At 44.4% G+C, this 20,923-nt stretch overlaps 1 protein-coding gene across 8 annotated transcripts in view; it reads right to left on the bottom strand.

Moving 5' to 3' along the window:
* The window catches only part of TRIM44 (tripartite motif containing 44), a 168,857-nt gene that overhangs the window by 58,638 nt on the left and 89,296 nt on the right, over window positions 1–20,923 (bottom strand). For 7 of the 8 annotated variants that reach the window (XM_050955486.1, XM_050955485.1, XM_050955490.1 and 4 more), the window contains exon 5: window positions 1,751–1,874. In XM_050955486.1, coding sequence (XP_050811443.1) covers window positions 1,787–1,874 — 88 coding nt within the window. In that variant the 3' untranslated portion in view covers window positions 1,751–1,786. Of the gene's footprint in view, window positions 1–1,750; window positions 1,875–2,050; window positions 2,097–20,923 lie in introns of those variants that run through there. The other variant, XM_050955491.1, reaches the window with a different exon arrangement.

Here is a 20,923-nt window from a genome sequence, read left to right as displayed (position 1 = left end):
CTAGATTTCCCTTTTAGTTCCTGGGATGATAATGTTTCTGGGGTTCCACTGTGCAGCCTTGAAATGGTGCAATAAGAAGCCAAATGTTACATACATACGAACAAGAGTGATATCTGCAATGACACCAGCTATGGTGAGGTACAAGGGCCATCAATCCTCACACTTCAGAGCACAAATTAGTGGTCAGGAAGAAATTGCCCTTCCCCACGACCCTTGGAATGTTACTGCAGAATGAGGTAAATTTCCTTTTTATTAGGAATAGGTGGCATCCATCATTAGTTTTGGTAACATTTATTTATACGCTATGAGTAATTATGATTATTTTCCATTATTAATAGCCACTGTTGCACAAGGGGAGGAGAGGAGTTAAATAATTTTCTGAAGCATATGGAACTACCTGCTGTTGGAAGAGAGGACTAGGTGGATATTTGGTCTGATCCAATGGGTCATTTCTTTTCTTTCCTTTCCTTAGTTCACATGCCATCACTCTTATAGTTCACAGCTTTCAACCTACACTGATGAGAACAGAGTTCCTCTGCAGCCCCCCACAAGTGGTGCTCTGCTTTTCAGACGGGTTCCCGTTGAACAAAACATGAGGTTCCTTTTGCATCTGAGCAGGAGGAGTGTGTTGCAGAAGCCCAGACCCTACGTGAGCACAAGGACTGTATTTTCATGTCACTTAAATTAATTGCCAGTGGTTTTGCCCCTGCACAGAAAGGAGCTTAGTGAGAAAGTCAAAACACATCTCAGCCAAAGGGGAGGGCGGGGAAACTAGCCCCATAAATTAAGGGAAGCAAGTGTATCCTAGGAACAAGAAAGAGCTCATGCAGACAGGGCAAACCATGCCATGCATAGAAAGCAAATCCCCAGTGTCGGTCCCCCTTCGTGCCATTCCAAGCAAATCTCTATGTGAAGTATTTGTGAGCAAGCTGGAAACAGTGAGGCCCCGGAAAAATAATTACGAAATAAAGTCTACTCTTTGGTGGCATCTGTCCCAAAGGGAACAGAGTGTCTTTTGTGAAAGACTCCCACTAGAAGCCTTGCAGAGTTTGAACTGTGTCCCTGGACCCCACTGGTATGAAACCCAAAGCAAGATCTTATTGTTCCCCTTTGCTTTTACTACTGAACGTGGGGCTGAAAATCCAAATAGATTAAAGCAAATCTGACTAATCAACCACGTCTGGGCTGCCTTTTTCCCAGCACATGAATCAAATTTTCTACGGTTTAAGAAAATCTATTAGCATTACCAAGAGATGGAATATAAAACAGGGTAAGATGACTGAACATGGTGAACAGATGATCCTCAGACTTTAACATTGGAACAATAACTCGTTTGCCATATTGGGCTCGAGACTTTTTTCACCCAGCACATACTGACTGAAATTGGGATTTTCAAAGGGTCAAACTGAAATTCAGTGGTATTTGAGTGCCTAGATAATATAGCCCCTTAGATGGAGATTTTCAAAAGACCTTAGAATTGACTTTACCTTCTTCTGGAGAAGGCAACATGGGCCAGTCACACTGCGTAATGTATCACTAGAAGGTGCTCAGATACATGGTGAGGGGTGCAATATAAAAACCAAAATAAACTAGTTTGTCCTTCTATTCAGAGCAGGTGGGCCTTATCCCCAGTCAGTCAGTTCCCTGCCATCACTTGGGTGTCGGAGGCCACTGGAGGAGCATGGTCCTTTCTACCTTTACCCGTGTTGTAAATTTAAGAGGTAGCAGTTGATGAGGAAATGAAAAATACCTGTAACGTCTCCAACGCAGCTAAACCCGTCTTGTCTCAGCAGGGCCCGTTAGCTGACGATGGGTCCTTGTCATCATATCGTCTGTTCCCTCGGGAAGGAGAGGCAGGAGGGAAAGGATTAGCTCTGTAATCAAACAAAACAGAGACAGGGAAAGAGCTGAGAGCCCACGTAAACAATACACCAATGAAGGACTCCCCCCATGAGAGGATGATTTGCAAAGCAGTCTTCCTCTGGACACAGGGCTGCACCTTGTAACAGTTGTACAAGCTATACAACTGCAAGCTTGCATCCACGGGGCTTGATTTTCCTCACACTTACCCCAGTGTAAAATCAGGAGTAACATCACTGAAATCAAAGAAGAAAGGTTCGGGTAACATCGGTGCAATATCAAACTCAAGGCTCGTTGTCTTGCATACTCTCAGGAATACAGGTTAGCCAGTTGGTAGCACTATGCTACCAAATGCCACAGAACTGCCATATTAAAAATCATGGAGAAAATTACATATAGCATGGAATGACAAATTAGGGCTCAATTTCTGTTCCATTAAAAACAAAAAGGGAGAGGTGGTGCATCCCTATTTTGCTTGCAACAATGCAGCTGGGTTTCTTGAAATGCTTCACTGTAGTGCAAAGTCACATAGTCCTCATGGCCAGGTAGGTATTTTGATTTATATAGACCTGCACCCTCTTCTGTTAGAGAGTGGGTGGAATTTATGAGATACACTTTCAACCATTCTTCTTAAATACACACTTCCCAAACCACCTCTCCCTGGTAAGTAACTGTTTTCCCCCCAACTCTCATCCCCTCGTCTCAGGGCAAGGATATTGAAAAACAACTCTCTCCAAAGCAGTTTCCTTCCATAAGACTCTTTAATACAAATTCAGGGGATTGTAAATTGTTGAGCTAGAGGGCTAGGAAATTGAGAGAGATAAATATACAAAAATCTAAACGTGCTGCCGAGACAGCAATCTCTGAAGGAAAATGGTGCTGAGTAACATTATTTCCCCCAGTAGCTGCAAGTCACTCGGCAAACCTGAGTTAAGTTTTGACAGCCTCATTGGGAAGGCAATGAAATTCTCTAACAGTACTCCCTATCCCCAAAATCAGCTTAAATATTAGAAGGCCCCCAATTAAAGTCAGAGAGCTGGCAGCTGCCCTGCAGTGATTATTGGGTTCACACATCTCCTGATGCTCTGGCTCGGCTGTGCACAGTGCGATATTTGAGAATTTCACAACCTCACCACCCCCTTTGCTTTCACAGATGCTCAGCCTGGCTTTTCAGTCACTGCTCACTAATGCCAGTAAAATGAAAGCACAGTTTGTCTGTCTAGGGTCTCTATGCAGTGATAACGATCTCTCTCACAGGTAAATGTCCTTAGGAATTGTACTTTGAGTGGTGCACCGTAAATGACTAGTACTCTTCTAAACTAATATAAAAAACAACACAGTAATGAAGAGATTAGACGGAGCTGCCTGCTGACACAAACAGGCAGGAAGAGCAGTGTCGGCACAGTGGGGGTGAGGAAAATCTTATTTCACTATGAAATCGGCAACACACAATCCAGAAACTAGCATGCACACTCCAACCAAGGATTCTAGTTAAATCTATTAATCTCTGTGAACATCTGCACTAATCTGTCTTCCGCATAAGATATCTGCTCATGCGGCAATGTGTTGAACTCTGCATCCAGCTGTGAGCAGCTTTCAAGACATGTACATCTCCCTGCTTATGAAACTCAGGGCTGGTCTATATTAGAAACTTACATAGGGATAGCTATGTCTCTCAGGCGTGTGAAAAATCCACACCCAAGAGACATAGCTACACTGACATAATCCCCGGTGTAGACAGCGTTAGGTTGCCAGAAGAATTTTTCCATTGACCTAGCTACCACCTCTTGAGAAGATGGATTACCTACGCCAAAGGGAGAAGTCCTCTTGTTGGCATAGGTCGTGTCTACACTGAAGTGCTACAGTGGCACAGCTGTAATTTTTATCTGCAGACATGCCCTCAGGAAAAGGAAAATAGGAACTAGTACAGGCATGGCAGGCAACAGCAGGGGACGTATCTTCAGCTAATCAGGGAGGACAGCACTCGCTTACACCCTTCCCCTTCCATTACAAGAGTACTGGCTGCAAGAGGAGGCAATTAGCAATCTTAAAACCAATTCCTAATGAATTCATGCTGATGAATTCATTTGTTTCTTTTAGTCCTTCTTTTTGTGCTACTGAAAGGTGCTAGACAGACAGCCCAGAAGACTGAAGATTTATTTATTCACAGATCAGGCGGAAGCATAGGCAACAGCAGTGTAAACTTCCCCCACAATGGGCCTGGCCAGTGTGCCTCAACCCTGAGCAGCAGGGAATGTTGCTAGGGAATGAGTGGAGTGAATGTCAGTGTCCATGGTCTACCCAGTCCTTGGTTTCTGCTGATATGGCCAGGTTACTTGTCCACTGGGACTTGGACTGAGACTGCAAAAAATCATTTCACACAGGTTCAGCAAAACAGCCATCAAATGAACACGACTTTCAGTCATTACCAACCCAGAGAGAAACTAAAATCCTTCAGAGCACACCCTAGAGCACTACACACTGAATCAGGGGGTCTGCAAAAAGCACTTCCCCAGGGAGACCAGTTCACTCATTCTGCCTCTGGGGTATCCCTGCTATAAAGTTGTCCTCAGCATACAGAAAAGCTCATCTGGTTGGCTCACGTGCCGAAGTTTTGAAAGAGCATTCCTCTTTGTGAGGGGACAAAATAATGTCTTATTAGCTCATCTTGATTTGCTGAAATCTGTGCTAATAATTAGATGTTGACTGCACGTGAACGTGTATCTGTAAAGGAAGAGAAGCCTGGAAGATAAGGATAATATCTTTGCAATTCTGTTGGGCCTTTCATCAGAGGATCTCCACAGACATTAACAAAACCTCACAACAGCCCTATGAGAAAGGCAAGTATCACCATGCTCATTTCAGATAGGAGAAATGAAGCAATGTGAGATTAACAGATTTGCCAAAGGCCACAGAACAGGTCAGTGGCAGAGTTTGGAATGGAATCCAGCAAGCTAGATCCAATCCCTTCTTCTGGCCATTAGTCCACACTATCTCATTAAGCCAAAAACTAGCAATTGCTTAAAACCAAGAGACTTCTCAGACCACTCTAAGTGAGCATATGCTATAATGCACTAGAGTTTTGTATAAGCAACTGAATGTCATGCAGGATGTACAGTGAATATAAAACTTCTACTGTGTAAGTGTGTGTACACAGCTGTACGCAAATTGGTTTCTCTGTTTACGTGCAACAGGTCATTGCCTCCAACAAAGTGCTTACTGTACTCTATCATATTTATGTGCTGGACGTGTGTGTATATGTATATAGGATGGCAATTGCTTTTCCACACACCAGCAGTCTGTACTGCTGTAGAAGCAGATGTAGATAGTGCAGAATAAATCTCTGCTTAGAAAACTCACTTTCAGAGTCTTACTGTATTTTAAGCATGTGCTACACGTGTGAGGCCCCTCCCTGATTCTGAGATGATGTTCTTGTTTATTTTTGTTTGTTTTTATACTGAGCTTTATATTGCTGATTGTATTTTTAGATAGTTGGCGTAGTTCTGCTAAGCAGCCTGGGTGGGCCTGCAGGTGCTTTACACATAAAAATACTGCATGCATGACTGTGCAAAGAAACAGCACCAAGGTAACCCACTAAAGAGGGGTGACAGGCTGTCTTCAGTAAATACTTGAAGCTTATCCTGAGAAGTTATGTTAAGCAGTAGCAGAGTGGCTCTCTAAAGCAGTGGGAATCTCAGGAAGTCAGTTCTATTTTGTGAAGCATGCTGAGAGTGTCCCCAGTGTATTCATCTTCCACACAGTCTATTTTGCAGCCTATCCATCATTTGAAGGAGATGGGGCGACGGGAGGGTGGGGGAGAACAATCTCCCAGTTTATGCAAGACATCTATAGAGTGATGGCCTCTACAGAGGCACAGCTGCAGACAACTGCTGAGATAAATGTAGAGGTGGTGGTTGGGGGGGGGGAAACAGTCCGCAACCGAAGGGTGGGACAGTTTCTGAAAAGAGCTGGATGGGCCATGGCAGGAGGAAAAGGGGCAAACTCAGCAGTTAATGGCACTTTTCATAGAATCTTAGATTATTAGGGTTGAAAGGGACCTTAGGAGGTCATCTAGCCCAACCCCCTGCTCAAAGCAGGACCAATCCCCAAATTGCCCCCTCAAGGGCTGAACTCACAACCCTGGGTTTAGCAGGCTAATGCTCAAACCACTGAGCTATCAGGGTTTGCAGGTTGGAAGGAGGAGGGTCCTGGAGTGCATGATGCCGTCAGTTAAAGTTGGTTGAGGAAAATCCCCTCACTTTCTTGGTGTCCTGTGAAGTCTGAACTGATGGCCTAACTCTGAAAGGGAGGTGATAAAAGACAGATCAGAACCAGTGATCTCATAAGGCTGGCCCCATTAAAGTGTCACATTCAAGCATGTGCCCAATAAATCTACCTGACCTGTTCTATCTGCCTCTGATTAAACCTGGCTAACATTTAGTTAATCTCTTCAATTCCATCAGATCTGTCCCTCTCCTGGGGTGGGTGTACTTGCAGCTGGAGAGAAGAGAACTAATCTCTTCTCCCTAGCTGGCAGGATGCTCAGTCCCCAGAGGAAGGGAATGCGCCTCACACCACACTACAGTGTTCGCTTCTAGTCAATCTGGAGACAAGCTTCAAACATAGATAATAGAAATAGGGGAGATCTACTTGCTGAAACTAATTCAACCCATTGCCTGTGTAGGATTGCTCCATAGTTTTTTTCTAGTTTTAGGAAGGAGCCAGATCTTCATCCCTATTCTAGGATGGTGTTTGGCATGATATGAAGCTGGAAGGGGAAGTCAGTAACTACAAAAGAGTAATAGGAACCTTTGGAGAGCAGAGGACCTTCTCTTAGGGAGGGGGAAAACCAACCGGCTGGCCAGCCCTATAGAAAAACCAAGTTATCCCACTGAGGTTCAGTAGTCCCATGTTTCAGTTTGTGTTTTAAATAATCACGAACACTTGCAGTGCAATCCTGCTGGAGGCAGCAAAAACACAGATGTTTCAAAAGTAGACAGAGAATGTTTCATGCAATACATCCAAACTCCAGGGCTCTCAAAAACATTTTACACATTATACACAACTGGGAGAGCACTTGGAATGATAGCACATGTGCCAGTCATGAGTATATCACAGGGAAGTGCATTTTAGGAGACGAGCCAAGAAAGATCAGGTTCCTCAGCTTGCAGAATTGTCTCCCCCTTTGCCAGAGAGAGTTTCACACTTTTGGCAAAATTAAAATTCTGGGATGAGGGAAGATGACATCATCAGGTATGATTTAGCAAGGATGCCACTTAATCTCTTCTGTACTCTTTGTTAATATAACAGTCACTAAATGTGAAAAAAAATTCCACATCACCAGTTTTTTCTCACTGGGAAGGCAAGTATTGTATTAAGTCTCAGGCATTATGTATTTTCTTTATGCAAATATATACAATATCCACACACATTTCCTGGAAGCCAATGGTCACCTAGAATGAAAGTGAAAAGCAGAAATGGAAATTTTCAGTGCTTTCCCCACCTATTTGTATTTATTACTGTATTTTTCTGGGCCCCAAACAGACATCAGGGCTCCACTGTGCTAGGCACTGCACAAACACATAACAAGAGAATGCCACTGCCCAGCAGAGCTTACAATCTAAATAGACAAAGAGAAGAAGTGTGGTGGGGATGGGAAAACGGAGGCAAAGTGAATTGCCTGAGGTCAGTGGCAGATCTGGCAACAGTACCCATGTCGTTTGACTTCCAGTTAACTGCTCTAGTCACTGGAACACACTGTCTCTCCTAAGTCTTTGCCTTTTTTCTAGATATTTTGCAGTACAAATGTTCATAAGCGATCTCACCTGCTGGAGAGTTTTCCCTGTTGGAGGAAAATAAAAGAAAAAAAGACTCCCTGAGTGGCTGGCAGTATGGTGCCAGGTTTTGTTAAAATTCACTTGCCCCTAATAGGCAAAGAGTTATCCTATCTCCTGTCTGGGCTGTGCAAGTCTCCAATCAAACTCTCTGTCATCTGGCCAAACCAGCATTTTATTTTATTTCATTTTTTTCCTTTCAATACAGAAAGATGCCAGCTCAATATAAAAACACACATATACACAACACTGCAGCAAGAGACTAAGATAAAATAGAAAAATTACACTCAAATCTCTTGGAGTATTAGTTATAACATCACTATTTATTATTAAGGTGCTGGGGGAGTAGAACACACGTGTAGCTATTCTTCTCACCAGACTGTCTGCTAAATAAGACCTTGAAGTGTCAGATGAGAAAAGTCTGTTCTTGGCTTATAAATATATCTCATCTCTTTTCTCCTTGCTCTTCTCCTCCCTTTAAAGCATAGGACCAAACACAAACTCCTTTCACAGTTTTGATTCATTCCTGAGAATGCAGATTAGAAGCAGGAAGCAAGGGAGACCTTGTAATACTTTTCACTGCTTGAGGTTTTCTCTTGGAGATCAAGAGAGCAGATATGCAAGATCCTCTGAGACAGATGGATGGCTGAGATCTATCTTCCTAAAAGCTGCAGTAACAGAACCCTGGCATGACGATCATCTCTGTGCAGGTGCGATTTCACCATCCCCCACAGTAAGACACATCCTCCACAACAACAGCGCAATGCATCGTTGGGCTGAGATCTCTCAGTGAATTCAGGGATCATGTAAAGAGCTGAGATCGACCACCTTCGGGAAGGAAGTCCTCGATTAGTTCACTGAACAGGAACAGCAGCAGTGCAAGCTCCCCGCCAGCAGTGCCTGTGCTCTCCCATTAGCATGTCCTCAGTCTTATTTTAGAGGGAACCCCTCTACGGCCCACAGGAGAATTCAGTCTGCATTCTATCTTTTGCCTCTCTGCTAAGACTGACAGTGTGTGGGCTAGCTGTAATGCAGATGGGCTTCCTATTAAGAACGAAAGAAAAACCACAGACTCATTTCACATAGGTCTCCAGAAAGATGGTCAACACCGATCCGACATCTCCCTTTGATGAAGGGGGATACAGATTGCAAGGCAAACTCCTGATTTTGACTTGCCACTGCTTTTTGTAACCCAACCCTCTTATTCTCAACCATGGCGCTCCCTTTAGTTGATAAAGTCCCATGCAGCTTGAATCCTGGAGAGATCTCCTTTTCCCCTTGCTTGGTCTATACTAGATTATTTTTTTTTTTTAAATATCCCAGTGCTGTACTGGTGGGAGCTCTAATGTAGACAAGGCCCTGAGAGTTGCCAACATTGTTTAGACTCGCTTAGAGCAAGACTGGACATTTAAAAGTAGCAGCAGCTGGTTTACACTACTACTCTTACGGTTGACACCACCTATGTAGCTGCACTAGAGGGAAATTTTAGGTCTAAAAGGCCAGTGTAGACAGTATCTCTGCATGATAACACTATATTTGAGATGAGATGGGACCCTTGAGCTAACAGTTTAAAAATCTGTACATCTAGGGAACAGATATTCTCAGTAGGATCTAAACACTGGATTATGCTCTGTTCCTGGTCCAAAGCTGCCAAGATCTACTGACAGACAATCTCCTCTCTTAGGCTAGTGGGGAAAATAAACTGTTTTTGTTTGTTTTATAATTAAGGAGATTTTATAAATTAATGAAGCAGCAAATGGTTTCACTGTTCTAAGAGCATGTTACCTATCTACAGACAATGCTATGTTTTTAAAGGAAGCAAATTATTGTTAAAGATATTTCACAGCACCAAAACAGCTACATAAAAAGTAAATTATACATGAACTCTAATGGCTTTACATGGAAGATTTCAGCCTCATGAATGTCTTGGAATTCTCTGATGGAATTTACAGGCCTCCTTCCAATGGATGCTGTGCTCAGAATGTACCCAAGTGGCGTTTTAACATAACAAGGGACAGAAATGAGAGCTCTACTAGTGCAGTAAATGACAAGAGACAATCAGTTACTAATGGACGGACCAGATCATTCTGCTTAGAGAAGAGGAAAAAGATTACTACGCTATGAAAAAAATCAAGCTACTTAAAAAGGAAAAACTAAAGCCATCCATATAGGAAATTATTTTTAGCCCTTCTGCTGTTTCTAATGCAACTTGGTGATAAAAGCTAGTGCACTGAATGTACACCTTTCAAAAGGAAAAAATGCTGTGAATTTTGTTTTTGTAAGAAGCAGTTAAGCAGGGTGGTGTTTATTTTTTAATGATCTGATAAGCTAGTTCTAATTTTTGCAGCTTCATTAGTATATTTCTGGCATTGCTGGGTTACCTAGTACTTTTAATAGTTCTTAATAACAAAGATGTAAATCTTTAAGCTTGTGTTACCCAAAACTATCGTCCTACTCTTTCCAATGTCAAAGGCCACAGACTGGTGGCTGAAGAGAAAGAGACTGCAAGAGCTATATGGACAATCATGCTCTCTTTCCTTGTTCTCCTCAGACACAATGATCCAAGCCTCAGAAATTAATTTTGCCTTCACTGGTGTGATATTTCTTGTGTTGACATGTCAGTCATCTACCTATTAAGAACACAAAGAAAATAATGCAGTAGACTGGTTGTTAAGCAATCTTAGGCATGATAGCTCTGAGAACTAGGTCGGGGACATGGTAAGAATGCTGTTCTATTCTGCGGCATAGACAGGGGGCTCAGCTTTTAAACCTTCTATTTGAACTCTGACGTGACCATGGCATTTGTTAACATCCTGATAGCAATACAGAGCATTGCTGTTGTAATGGGGTCTTCTCACACTGTTAAAAATTGTAATGCAGACATTATGTTAGACTGAGCAACAAAATGGTCCGGGATGAAATTCCAGCTTTACTGAAGTCAGTGGGAGTTTTACCATTTATTTCAATAGAGCCAAGATTTCACCCCAACTGTTATGCCAGGGGAAAATATTTCTGGGGTTGAGAGTGGGACAGCACAGAATAAAGCAGTGGCTGAACAAGTCTGCTAAACACTGTCCAGTTATTGCCATTGACTGCTCTGGGCTTGCAGAGAAAAAAAAGCTTTTTTAAAATTTCATCTGTTTTCCTCACCGTACTCCCAGGTTTTCCTTTGTTTTTATCATTGAAAGAAACCGTATAGAGCAGGCTTTTCTGGTTAGAGGGATACTGGAATCCTTTTCCAGCCAATAGACATCTGGTACAATTTTCAAAAGCTTCCAAATACCAATTTAACAAATGGCTCCTTCCTCCTCTCCTACTTGTATATTTCAACACGCTCCCTTAGGGATCTGGGAATCACCACATCACAGTGTAGATTACAGCTCTTAAGGAAAATAATGTGCCGTCCACATCAAGTACACTCTTTCAATACTTACAACTCTCTTACAAGAAATGTTGGCATTTCACAACCAGGGACTATGTACTTGTCAGGCTACAACACAGTGGCATTTTTAGCTACCAATGTGTAAAGAAAAGCATCTGCAAAGTTTAAATAGTTAAATGTGCATTTTCCCCGCCTCCCAAGCGCCAAACTCAACACTGTCAAATAGATTTTTAAGGAAGCTTTCCCCAAACCAAATTGAATTCTAAACTGAGCTGAAGCATGACAAGCTTTACCTCAAACTGAAGATGGGGAGAAGTGTCCAACAGACTGAAAATAGGACTCAAGGATGGAAAGGCCGCCACCACCTATGCTTTCTTCTTGTTATCAAGGAAAACTGAACATTTAAGCTAGATTAATGAGCACTTTTTATGTTCACAATGCCACTTGCTGCACCCTCTCTCTACATATATCTCCAGTGCTGATGCCTGCCTCTCAGGACATCACTATACTGTAGATGTCAAACTAGTTTGAATTCAGCGTTGCTCCCTGACAAAATTGACCTGCAAGAGGCAGCTGACAGGCAGTCATTTCATTGCCTCATGGAAGATGGCCCTATTCTGTGCCATTCATGTCCAATTTCTCACAAAAAGTAAAATGTGCCGCTCTAAATTCTGTGTTCAACATTTTGAAATGCTGTATCTGGGAGAACAAAGCCTGGAGGAAGAAAAAATGCTGAAATCTCTACATATATCCAGCTATTTAAGGGAAGGATACAGGTAGGGTGACCAGACAGGAAGTATGAAAAATTGGGACAGGGGTTGGGGGGTAATAGGAGCCTATATAAGAAAAAGCTCCAAATATCGGGACTGTCCCTATAAAATCAGGACATCTGGTTACCATAGATACAGGACTCAACCAATTAGCCAGATAGGGAATTTCTGTGGTTTTTGGGACCCTGGTGATTCCCAGCATATAAATGTGACAACTGTGTTTCTGAACCATGCTTCAGCTCACAGGTTTTCACAGTGGTAGAGGTTAGAGTGTACGACCTTAGGCCCACAGTGTTAGCCAGAGCCAGGTTCAAACACCATTTTTCCCAGAAGGGGGCTAAAGTAGAAGGAATAATTCATAATGGATAATCAAGTCAAAAAATTCCTCGTTTTCTGCTCTTAAAATCAAAGGGGTTTTCTTAAATTTGTTGTTTAATCCTGTTTGCCAAATAATTTGCGAAAATATTATCCTGCTCCTCAGGAAAGTTTCCATGCCATATAATAAGAAGGGAGGAGTAGACAGGGTGACTCCCATCTCCCAATTAACACGTGGGATTGTGAGCCTTTGGCTCACCTTCAGTTATCTCCTTCCCCCATAAAAATCTAATCTCTGGGTAGCTGTGAAACCTCATGATGTGAGCCACATCAGAAAGACAATATACCATAGAAAGAGGGGTGAGGGAGTGAAGACGAGATTAGCAATTATTACACAAAGCTAGGTGAACTCCTCAAGGATTGCCATCCATCTTAAGCTAGAGGAGCACCTGCCTCTCCCCGCACAAATGCCAAATCTCCTCAGGACCTCCATCGGTTCCACTTATTCATCTACCCCTTGTCAGGTGTTCATTTGTTTACATGGCTTATCAAAAGATACTTCCAATATGAAGGTTGTAAGAAATCCAATAGTGTTATCATCTTGGGTTAGAATATACTTGCACATTAATTTCACTGGGGAAATAGGGCAAATGCCCTGCTTACTCTAAACCTCACCCCATCTCAGGATCCCAAGGTGCGGTATAAAATGTGGAACACATTACTCTCTCAGATATACCAGTAAAATGAACTCCTGACATACACTGGCATAACGGAGTACAATTAGTGCTCTCTCTCTCTAGATATATATATTTATGACTGCTTCATCCACCCCTGATCCGAAGTTACCTCTGGAAAGAAATATAGCAGCTATTGAACTAAAAACTAAGGTAGATTCCCCCTCTTATCTTTAGGCCTTCTAACCTGTGGTTCCCAACCTTTTCACACTACTGAACCCCTTTCAGGAGGTTGATTTGTCTTGCAGATCCCAGCTTTTACCTCACTTAAAAACTACTTGATTACAAAATCAGACATAATACAAAAAAGTGGCATAGCACATTTCTTGCTTATTAAATCATTAAGTCTGTGTGAGACTGCATGTATGCCCGTGACATAGGGGCTAGGATAAGTTAAAGAGCAACCTCCAGCCCTCTTCCTACCTCCCAGCAAGTAACAGAGAAATTCACAGTGCACTGCAATCATCTTCTGCTAGCTAAGCCAATGCACAGGGCCAACGAGGCCCCCATTTCAAGGAATACCCAGGGCCGGTGCAAGGAAGTTTCGCGCCCTAGGCGAAACTTGCATCTTGCGCCCCCCCCCCCCCAGCCCTACAGCAGCTCCTCGCCCTGAAGTATGCCTGCCGCCCCTGCGGCAGCTCCCCTCCCCCTGGCCCGAGGAGCCCTGCGGTACCTCCTCACCCCAGCTCACCTCTGCTCCGCGTCCTCCCCGAGCACGCTGTCCTGCTCTAATTCTCCTCCCAGGCTTGCGGTGCCAAACAGCTGATTGGCGCCGCAAGCCTGGGAGACGGGAGAAGTGAAGTAGCAACTGCGCAGTGGAACCCCTGGGCTGCTGGTGGCATGCTGACCCAGGCATAGGTGGCAAGTTTGTAGAAATTTTGGTGGTGCCCAGAACCCGCCCATGAACTCTGCCCCCACCTGCCTAAGGCTCTGGGAGCAGGCTTGAGGGGGGAGGTCTGGGGTGCAGATCCTGGGCTGGGGATTAGGGTGCAGGAGGGGTGCAGGCTTTGGGATGGAGTTTAGGTGCTGGGTGCAGGCTCCGGGCTGGGGCAGGAGGTGGGTGTGCAGGAGAGGGTGAGGGGTGCAGGCTTTGGGATGGAGTTTGGGGGTGGGAAGGAGTGTGTGGGAAAGGGGAGATGGTGCACGCTCTGGGAGGGAGTGCATGCTCTGGGAGGGAGTTTGGGGATAGGAGAGAGCGCAGGGGGATGAGGGTTGGGGCTGAGGGTGGGGGGTTCATGCTGCAGGGGGGCTCAGGGTTGGGGAAGAGCATTAGGGTGCAGGAGGATGAGGGTTGGGGCTGAGGATGAGGGGTTCATGATGTGGGGGGGCTGAGGGCTGGGGAAGAGGATTAGGGTGCAGGGGGATGAGGATTGGGGTTGAGGATGAGGGATTCATGTGGGGGGGCTCAGGGCTGAGGCAGAGGATTAGGGTGTGAGGGGCTGAGAGGTTTGGGGTGTTGGAGAGACTCAGGGCGAGGGCAGAAGCACAGGGTAAGGGCAGCCTGCTCTGCCAGTGGGAGATGAGGGGCACTAGGACCCTGGGACAGCAAACAGCAGTTCTGCTGGAAGCCGCTCTGCTCCAGCAACAGAAGCAGGCAGAGGAGAGGTGCTGCGCTGCTTTCTGTGAGGCACGGACGCAGCGGGGCGTGTGGGAGTGAGACCCGCGGGGGTCGGGGCCGGGCCCGATCCAGGCGGGGCCGGGGGAGAGACCGAGCTCCAAATATTGCTAGAGCAGGGCCCCCAGCCCTGAATATTGCTGGTGCTCGAGCACCGCAAACATATAGAACCTGCCTCCTATAAACCCTGGGCTGCTGGCTGCCGCGGCGGCGCCTTGACCCAGGGGACACCCTGGGCTGCTGGCTGCGGATGCTGCCGGCAGCTCCGAGTCCCTCTTGATCCCAGCAGCAGCGGCCGCTCAACCACTTAAAAAAAATTTGGGGACGCTTTTTGGCGCCCCCAAATCTTGGCGCCCTAGGCAACCGCCTAGTCTGCCTAAATGGTTGCACCGGCCCTGGGAATACCTGCAGCATAGGCAGACCTTTGCTGGACCCAGCTCCCCCTGCAGAAAGCCCTGGTCCAGGGGGCTTCTCAGGCAGGCCTCTGCTTTGGCAATTCTGCACCCTGCAATGGACCATGGGGTCATTGCTACAGTGCCACAAATTAGGACAGCTCTCACAGCTGCACTAGTCTGCGCTGTACCAGCCCCTTCACCCTTGAACAGAAGAGGTGCTAGCTGCTGCTTCTCTGCCTTTACATAGGGATGAATCTGATTATCATCTTGCATTTCTGCAAAAGCAAAGGTTTTTTTTGCAGGTCACAATGAGAAGCAAGCCACGAGGTCACTTCTGGCAACAAGCAAGGGTGACAAATTGAACTCACACTAGGGCAGGGGTTCTCAAACTGGGGGTCGGGACCCTCAGGGGGTCACGAGATTATTACATGGGGGTCACGAGCTGTCAGCCTTGACTCTAAACCCCACTTTGCCTTCAGCATTTAAATTGGTGTTAAATATATAAAAACGTGTTTTTAATGTATAAGGGGGGGGGGGGTCGCACTCAGAGGCTTGCTGTGTGAAAGGGGTCACCAGTACAAAAGTTTGAGAACCACTGCACTAGAGAATCTCTTTCCAGTGTCAAGCAGCCATTAAAACACACTTAAGAAAGGTAGGCTGGGGAAAGGATCTAGACACAAATGAAAGAGAGCTAGCTTCCTCCACTCTTCACTAATGAGGGCAACGGTACTCTCAAGAGAGAAAAAAAGACCGGTCATTGAGCCATCTGGAGGGATTTCAGAACTTGAGTACTTTACATCTGAGACCATAAATAAAAATAGATTTTCCTTTTCTAGATAATACATTCAAATTACATGCACAGCTACAACTGCATGCAAAAATGGAATGATGAATCCGATTTAATAGCCAACTATTTACTTCACATTTTTAATAATGATTGGTCAAGGCTGAATGGTGGGTGCAAACATTAGGAGTTAGGTGACTAAATACCAGTGTGTGCCTGCAAATCCTGGAGGAAAAACAACTTTCTACCATCCCAGTGAACTGAAAATGCAATAAAATAGGGCCACAATTAATTGTGGACACATACTGATCCAGAGTGGGTTAACTCAGGCCCACTTTCTGTAACTCACGTGTCAATACATGGAATTTCTAGTGCAATTGTCAGCATGGAGTACGATAGCAGAAAGCCATTTAGCACTGCTAGTAGGATTCAGCTATACCACTCAAGAGAAATAACCACTCCAACAGAGAGACAGAGAGAGACAGCACCAGTCAAGTCTGTTGCTTAGTCTGAAAGATCTCTCACCTGAGTTGCTTAGAAACATAAGCCTGCTGTTATACTGGCTAAACCCTACTGTTTACTCAAGCAAAAAATTCCTATTGATTTCAATAGGATTTTCTTCCCAACTACATACTAAGTAAGGACTTCAGGATTTGCTCTTCAGTTATTCTGCACTTAGATCTTAGCTCGAATTCCCCAAAGGCTTTTGTAATTAATAATGTTCTGCTATCTAAGGCCACGTCTACACTAGAGAGTTTACAGTGGCACCGATGTACCGATGCAGCTCCGTTGCTGTAAGATCTCAGATGTAGACGCTCTATGCTGATGGGAGAGAGCTCTCTCATTGACATAATTAAGCCACCCCCAACGATCAGCAGGAGCTATGTTGGCAGCTACCCCAGTACTTCTGTCGGTATATTGCTCAAGAGGGGGTTTCTTTCACACCCCGGAGCAATGTAAGTTATACTGACAAAAGTGCGAGTGTAGACATAGCCTAAGACTGAAATTTTTAAAACTGCCGAGGGGATTCGAACATTCATTTCCCAAAAAAATAGCTAGCCTTTCTTAATATTCCTAGCTACTGAACTAGGCTCTGGATCGCTGGTACTTTTCATTGGAGATCACTTCCTTCCCACCTCTGTTCCAAAGCAGAGACACTGTAAAGATTCAAAACCTCACCTCTGCACAACAGGAAACAAACTTTTGCTCTTGAAACCTGATAATAATCCCAGACCCAGTCTTGTGCAACAAGCACACTGACCAGCCAGAGATGTCCATTAAGCCAGGGTGTCAGTTAATAGAATATTTTAAATTAAAAAGGCAAGGGAGATTAGGTAGTGGAGGTGGAAAATATAGCTTTACATTAAAGAGAGACTAATAGATATAAAAATGAAACAATATGAGGACTTTATCATTATGCAAAGCTCAGATCACAACTCTAGCCACATCTCCGCATATTTTGGAGAGGGGAAACACTTCTTTAAAAGTCATGTGACATCTTTATTAGGCTATTCATATTTTTATCATTTTTTTTCTAGCCTCTGAGGCTGTCTCTTTGAGTGATTTCACAGAGCTGCCAGATCTCACTCCAACTTGCTGACGCATCAATCAGACCTAGGCCTGTCTCTGGGAATGAAGCAGTACACCCCCAGTTCTCTGGCAATCAGATCTCTTTATGCTGGCTCAGCTGATTTGAACAAAGCCAGAGTGGCAAGGGAAGCAGAGAAAATTGCACAGTAGGTAGAACAGCACTGTGCTCTGAATGAGGGGTTTTGGTTCTTGTTTTCTGCACTCCCATAAAAGGCATTACTGATTACGGCTGGCCACACCACATACCATAAATTGCTTCAATAGATCATTGGACAGCCCCTGGATCTAACAGCTTTGACTGTATGAAGATTGGGACAGCAGAGTGGGATGTAAGCAGTTCCTGACAGAATCAGTATCATTACTGTATATTTACTAACACTGGCTATCTCAGGCATTTCTAATCCCTGTAGCGTAGAAGTTCTCCAGCATTCCCACAGTGCAGACAACATTTTACTAGAGAAATTAAGTCAGGAACACATCCTCTGCGTTTTATGATCTCCTGGGCTGCTTCTCATTTCAGCAATGGTAGTTGTCAGATTCTACAGTGATTTCTTACATTAAAACACTCTAAATGTATTTAAATATTTTCCTAATGTATGTTTGGGACGTTATTGATATAAACTGGGACCATATAGAACATGGGTTGTAACCAAGGTCCTGTAGTGGCACCAGATCTTATGTAAAGGGGGTCATATAAGGTGTCTAAGACCAGGTTACGGGTTATGATTATGCTGTCCGTAGGTCTCTATCATTATGTGGCTCTCGGCGAGCTAAGATCAAGCGTGAGTAGTCTTTTGGCTTTTCCAAGGCCGCGATCAAGTGTCTTGAAGTTTTTGGTCTTCTAGCCTCAAGATGAAAACCTTATCTGTGCTTCTGGGACCTTGAAGTAAAAATATTATCGAAGTTATAAGTATTGACTGTATACTGTCTGTATTCCAAATTGGTGCTGTAGTTCTGCGTGACACCCCCGACAAGTTGGTGTTAGCTCTGCTTAGCCTGCTTGATGGCCCATTAAGGACCATCAGCTACACAACTGACCAACTGAGAGGAGGCAGATACGCCTTGTGACTCAGCAAAGTATGCAGGGACTTGCCCATGTGTCTCCAAACTCCATTTTGCTGTAATTTTCCCACAGTAAGAACAAAGAAGTGTTCTTACACCTGTAAGTGCCTATATAAGGCTGATGCCTCATCTCCATTTGGTCTTCAGTCCTGCTTCTTACCTCTGGAGGGACTTTGCTACAAACTGAAGCTCTACACAAAGGACTGATGACCCATCCCAGCTGGGGATGTTCTCCAGAGACTTGATTTGAACCTGCAGTTTACTCCATCACTACTACAAGCCTGAACTAAGAACTTTGCCATTACTGTATGTAATTGATTCCATTTAACCAACTCTAGCTCTCATCTCTATCTTTTTCCTTTTATGAATAAACCTTTAGATTTTAGATTCTAAAGGATTGGCAAGAGTGTGATTTGTGGATAAGATCTGATGCACATATTGACCTGGGTCTGGGGCTTGGTCCTTTGGGCGCGAGAGAACCTTTTTCTTTTACTGGGGTGTTGGTTTTCATAACCATTCATCCCCAGGACGGGTGGCACTGGTGGTGACACTGGAGTGTCTAAGGAAATTGCTTGTGTGACTTGTGGTTAGCCAGTGAGGTGAAACCGAAGTCCTTTTTGTCTGGCTGGTTTGGTTTGCCTTAGAGGTGGAAAAACCCCAGCCTTGGGCTGTGACTGCCCTGTTTGAGCAATTGGTCCTGAACTGGCACTCTCAGTTGGGTCCCGCTAGAACCGCATTGTCACAATGTTTAACTTCTTTTAACGCAGTTTAGCACCTGGAAGGAAGGAGGGACCAGCACCATGTAACCAGCCAGCTTTCCATAGGCCTGCAATGCACAGGTGAAGAACATCTTCCATAGTACCTAGGCATCACTGGCAATGCCAATAATGACCACTGCAGACTCATGTGCCCATGTTCCCTTTTACTGTTAGGGCTGAGTGAAATACAGAGATTTCTATTCATGAGAACCTTCTTTCCCATTCCAATTTAATTTGGGTTTGCATCCCCCTTCCTGTGTGTTGCTTTGAGTTGAATCTTCAGACAGTTCCAAAAATTCAGGGCAAAACTCCTCTCAAAATGTTATAGTTGTCTGGTTTGCTGCTGAAATCAACTTAAAAAACACCAATAAACCAACAAGTTTCACACTGCCACTATAAATTGGCACAGATTCCCCTGAAACTCAGCCGACACTGGTTTGATGGGCTGCCAATCACTTGTGAACCCATCACTGAACCTGGTCCGAATTTCAGAATGGGCAGGAAATCAAAAGCCTCATGCTACAACTTGAATGGAGTTGGAGGCATGTGGCACTTTGCAGGATTAGGAGGCGTATGAGGACATAGCACCTTGCAGCATCATGCCCCGGAATCCAACCACTTTACAGAACAGATATTGGTTGGGGGTTTTGAGTTTCATGGAGGAAAAGAAAGACTAACCTTTTCCGCTCATTTCTAATAAACTAAAGATAAATGTGCCTGGAGATCATTGTCCTCAGGCTTAGCTACTTCAGGAGTTGTGTGGAAGTCAGCAGAGACTAATTTGGTCAAAAGCATTAAAGCAACACACACATACTAGCTATTGAATGCTTCCACTCATTTCTACAGCCATGAAACAGCAGGAATTAGTTGTTAGAAGTCTCCAGCTGAAAAACAACCAAGAACAATGGCTCTAAGAGGAGCCCTTTCCCTTCATTTAAGATTTAACCAACGCTCTGCCTACTGTTCACAATTCAGAGTTCTCTCTCATATGTTCACACAAGTCAGATTTTCTCTTGTGTATAAGAGGGTCCAAAGATGTCCCGTGAGTTCTACTTGCTTTAATGTAGTGTCATGGGCCTTTATTAGATGAAATGCTCTGGACTGTGCATTGCAAGGCACAAGAGTGTTCTAAGGACAGCTGAGAGGGCCCAATTCAGTATTTTCTACTCTTGGGTTTGGGGCCCAACCCTCTGCTCTCTAGCTTTCCTGGCCCCCTATCTCCCAAGCACCTCTGAAAATTGAACCAACTGCTTCTAGATTTAAATGTTCTGTTCCATCTGCTGATTTACTGCTTAGGACACTAGTTAGAGCCAAACAGTGGGATCAGGTGAAGTACATTTTGTTTGTATCCCATCTATATCTAACCTACTTATAATGTTGGGGACAATACCTTCTTAATGGATGCAACCCCAAGAAATACATTGCTCCAGAATGTAATACGAGCATATCACGCCTGGAAGTAATGCCCAATTGGTGAGGACGTGGGGAAGCTGCATCTAGGATTCCTGTTTTCAGGTCTACATATGGAGCTATACAATGAGAGAACAGAGGAGAGAGAGAAGGGGTAGATGGACTGGGCATAGGGCTGAGAGCCAGGAGCTTCCAAATTCTAATCCCAGCTATGACTGACTCAGTCTGTCACTCAGTCTCTCTGTGCTTTGGTTTCTTTCCTTTAAAATGCGGATTATACCAAACTCACAGCTGGAGGTATAGGTACTCCAGATGTCCAATCATGTGCAGAACATTTCCTGGCTGGTTTCTAGCGCTGTCCACTCCTACTGAAGTCACTGCAAGTGGAGGGCACTCGGTGCTTCCCAGCTGATG

The sequence above is a fragment of the Gopherus flavomarginatus genome, chromosome 5 (assembly GCF_025201925.1).
Source record: "Gopherus flavomarginatus isolate rGopFla2 chromosome 5, rGopFla2.mat.asm, whole genome shotgun sequence".
Lineage (NCBI taxonomy): Eukaryota > Metazoa > Chordata > Testudines > Testudinidae > Gopherus > Gopherus flavomarginatus.
Note: the sequence above shows the minus strand (reverse complement) of the source record. Positions and strands in the feature narration are given on the sequence as shown.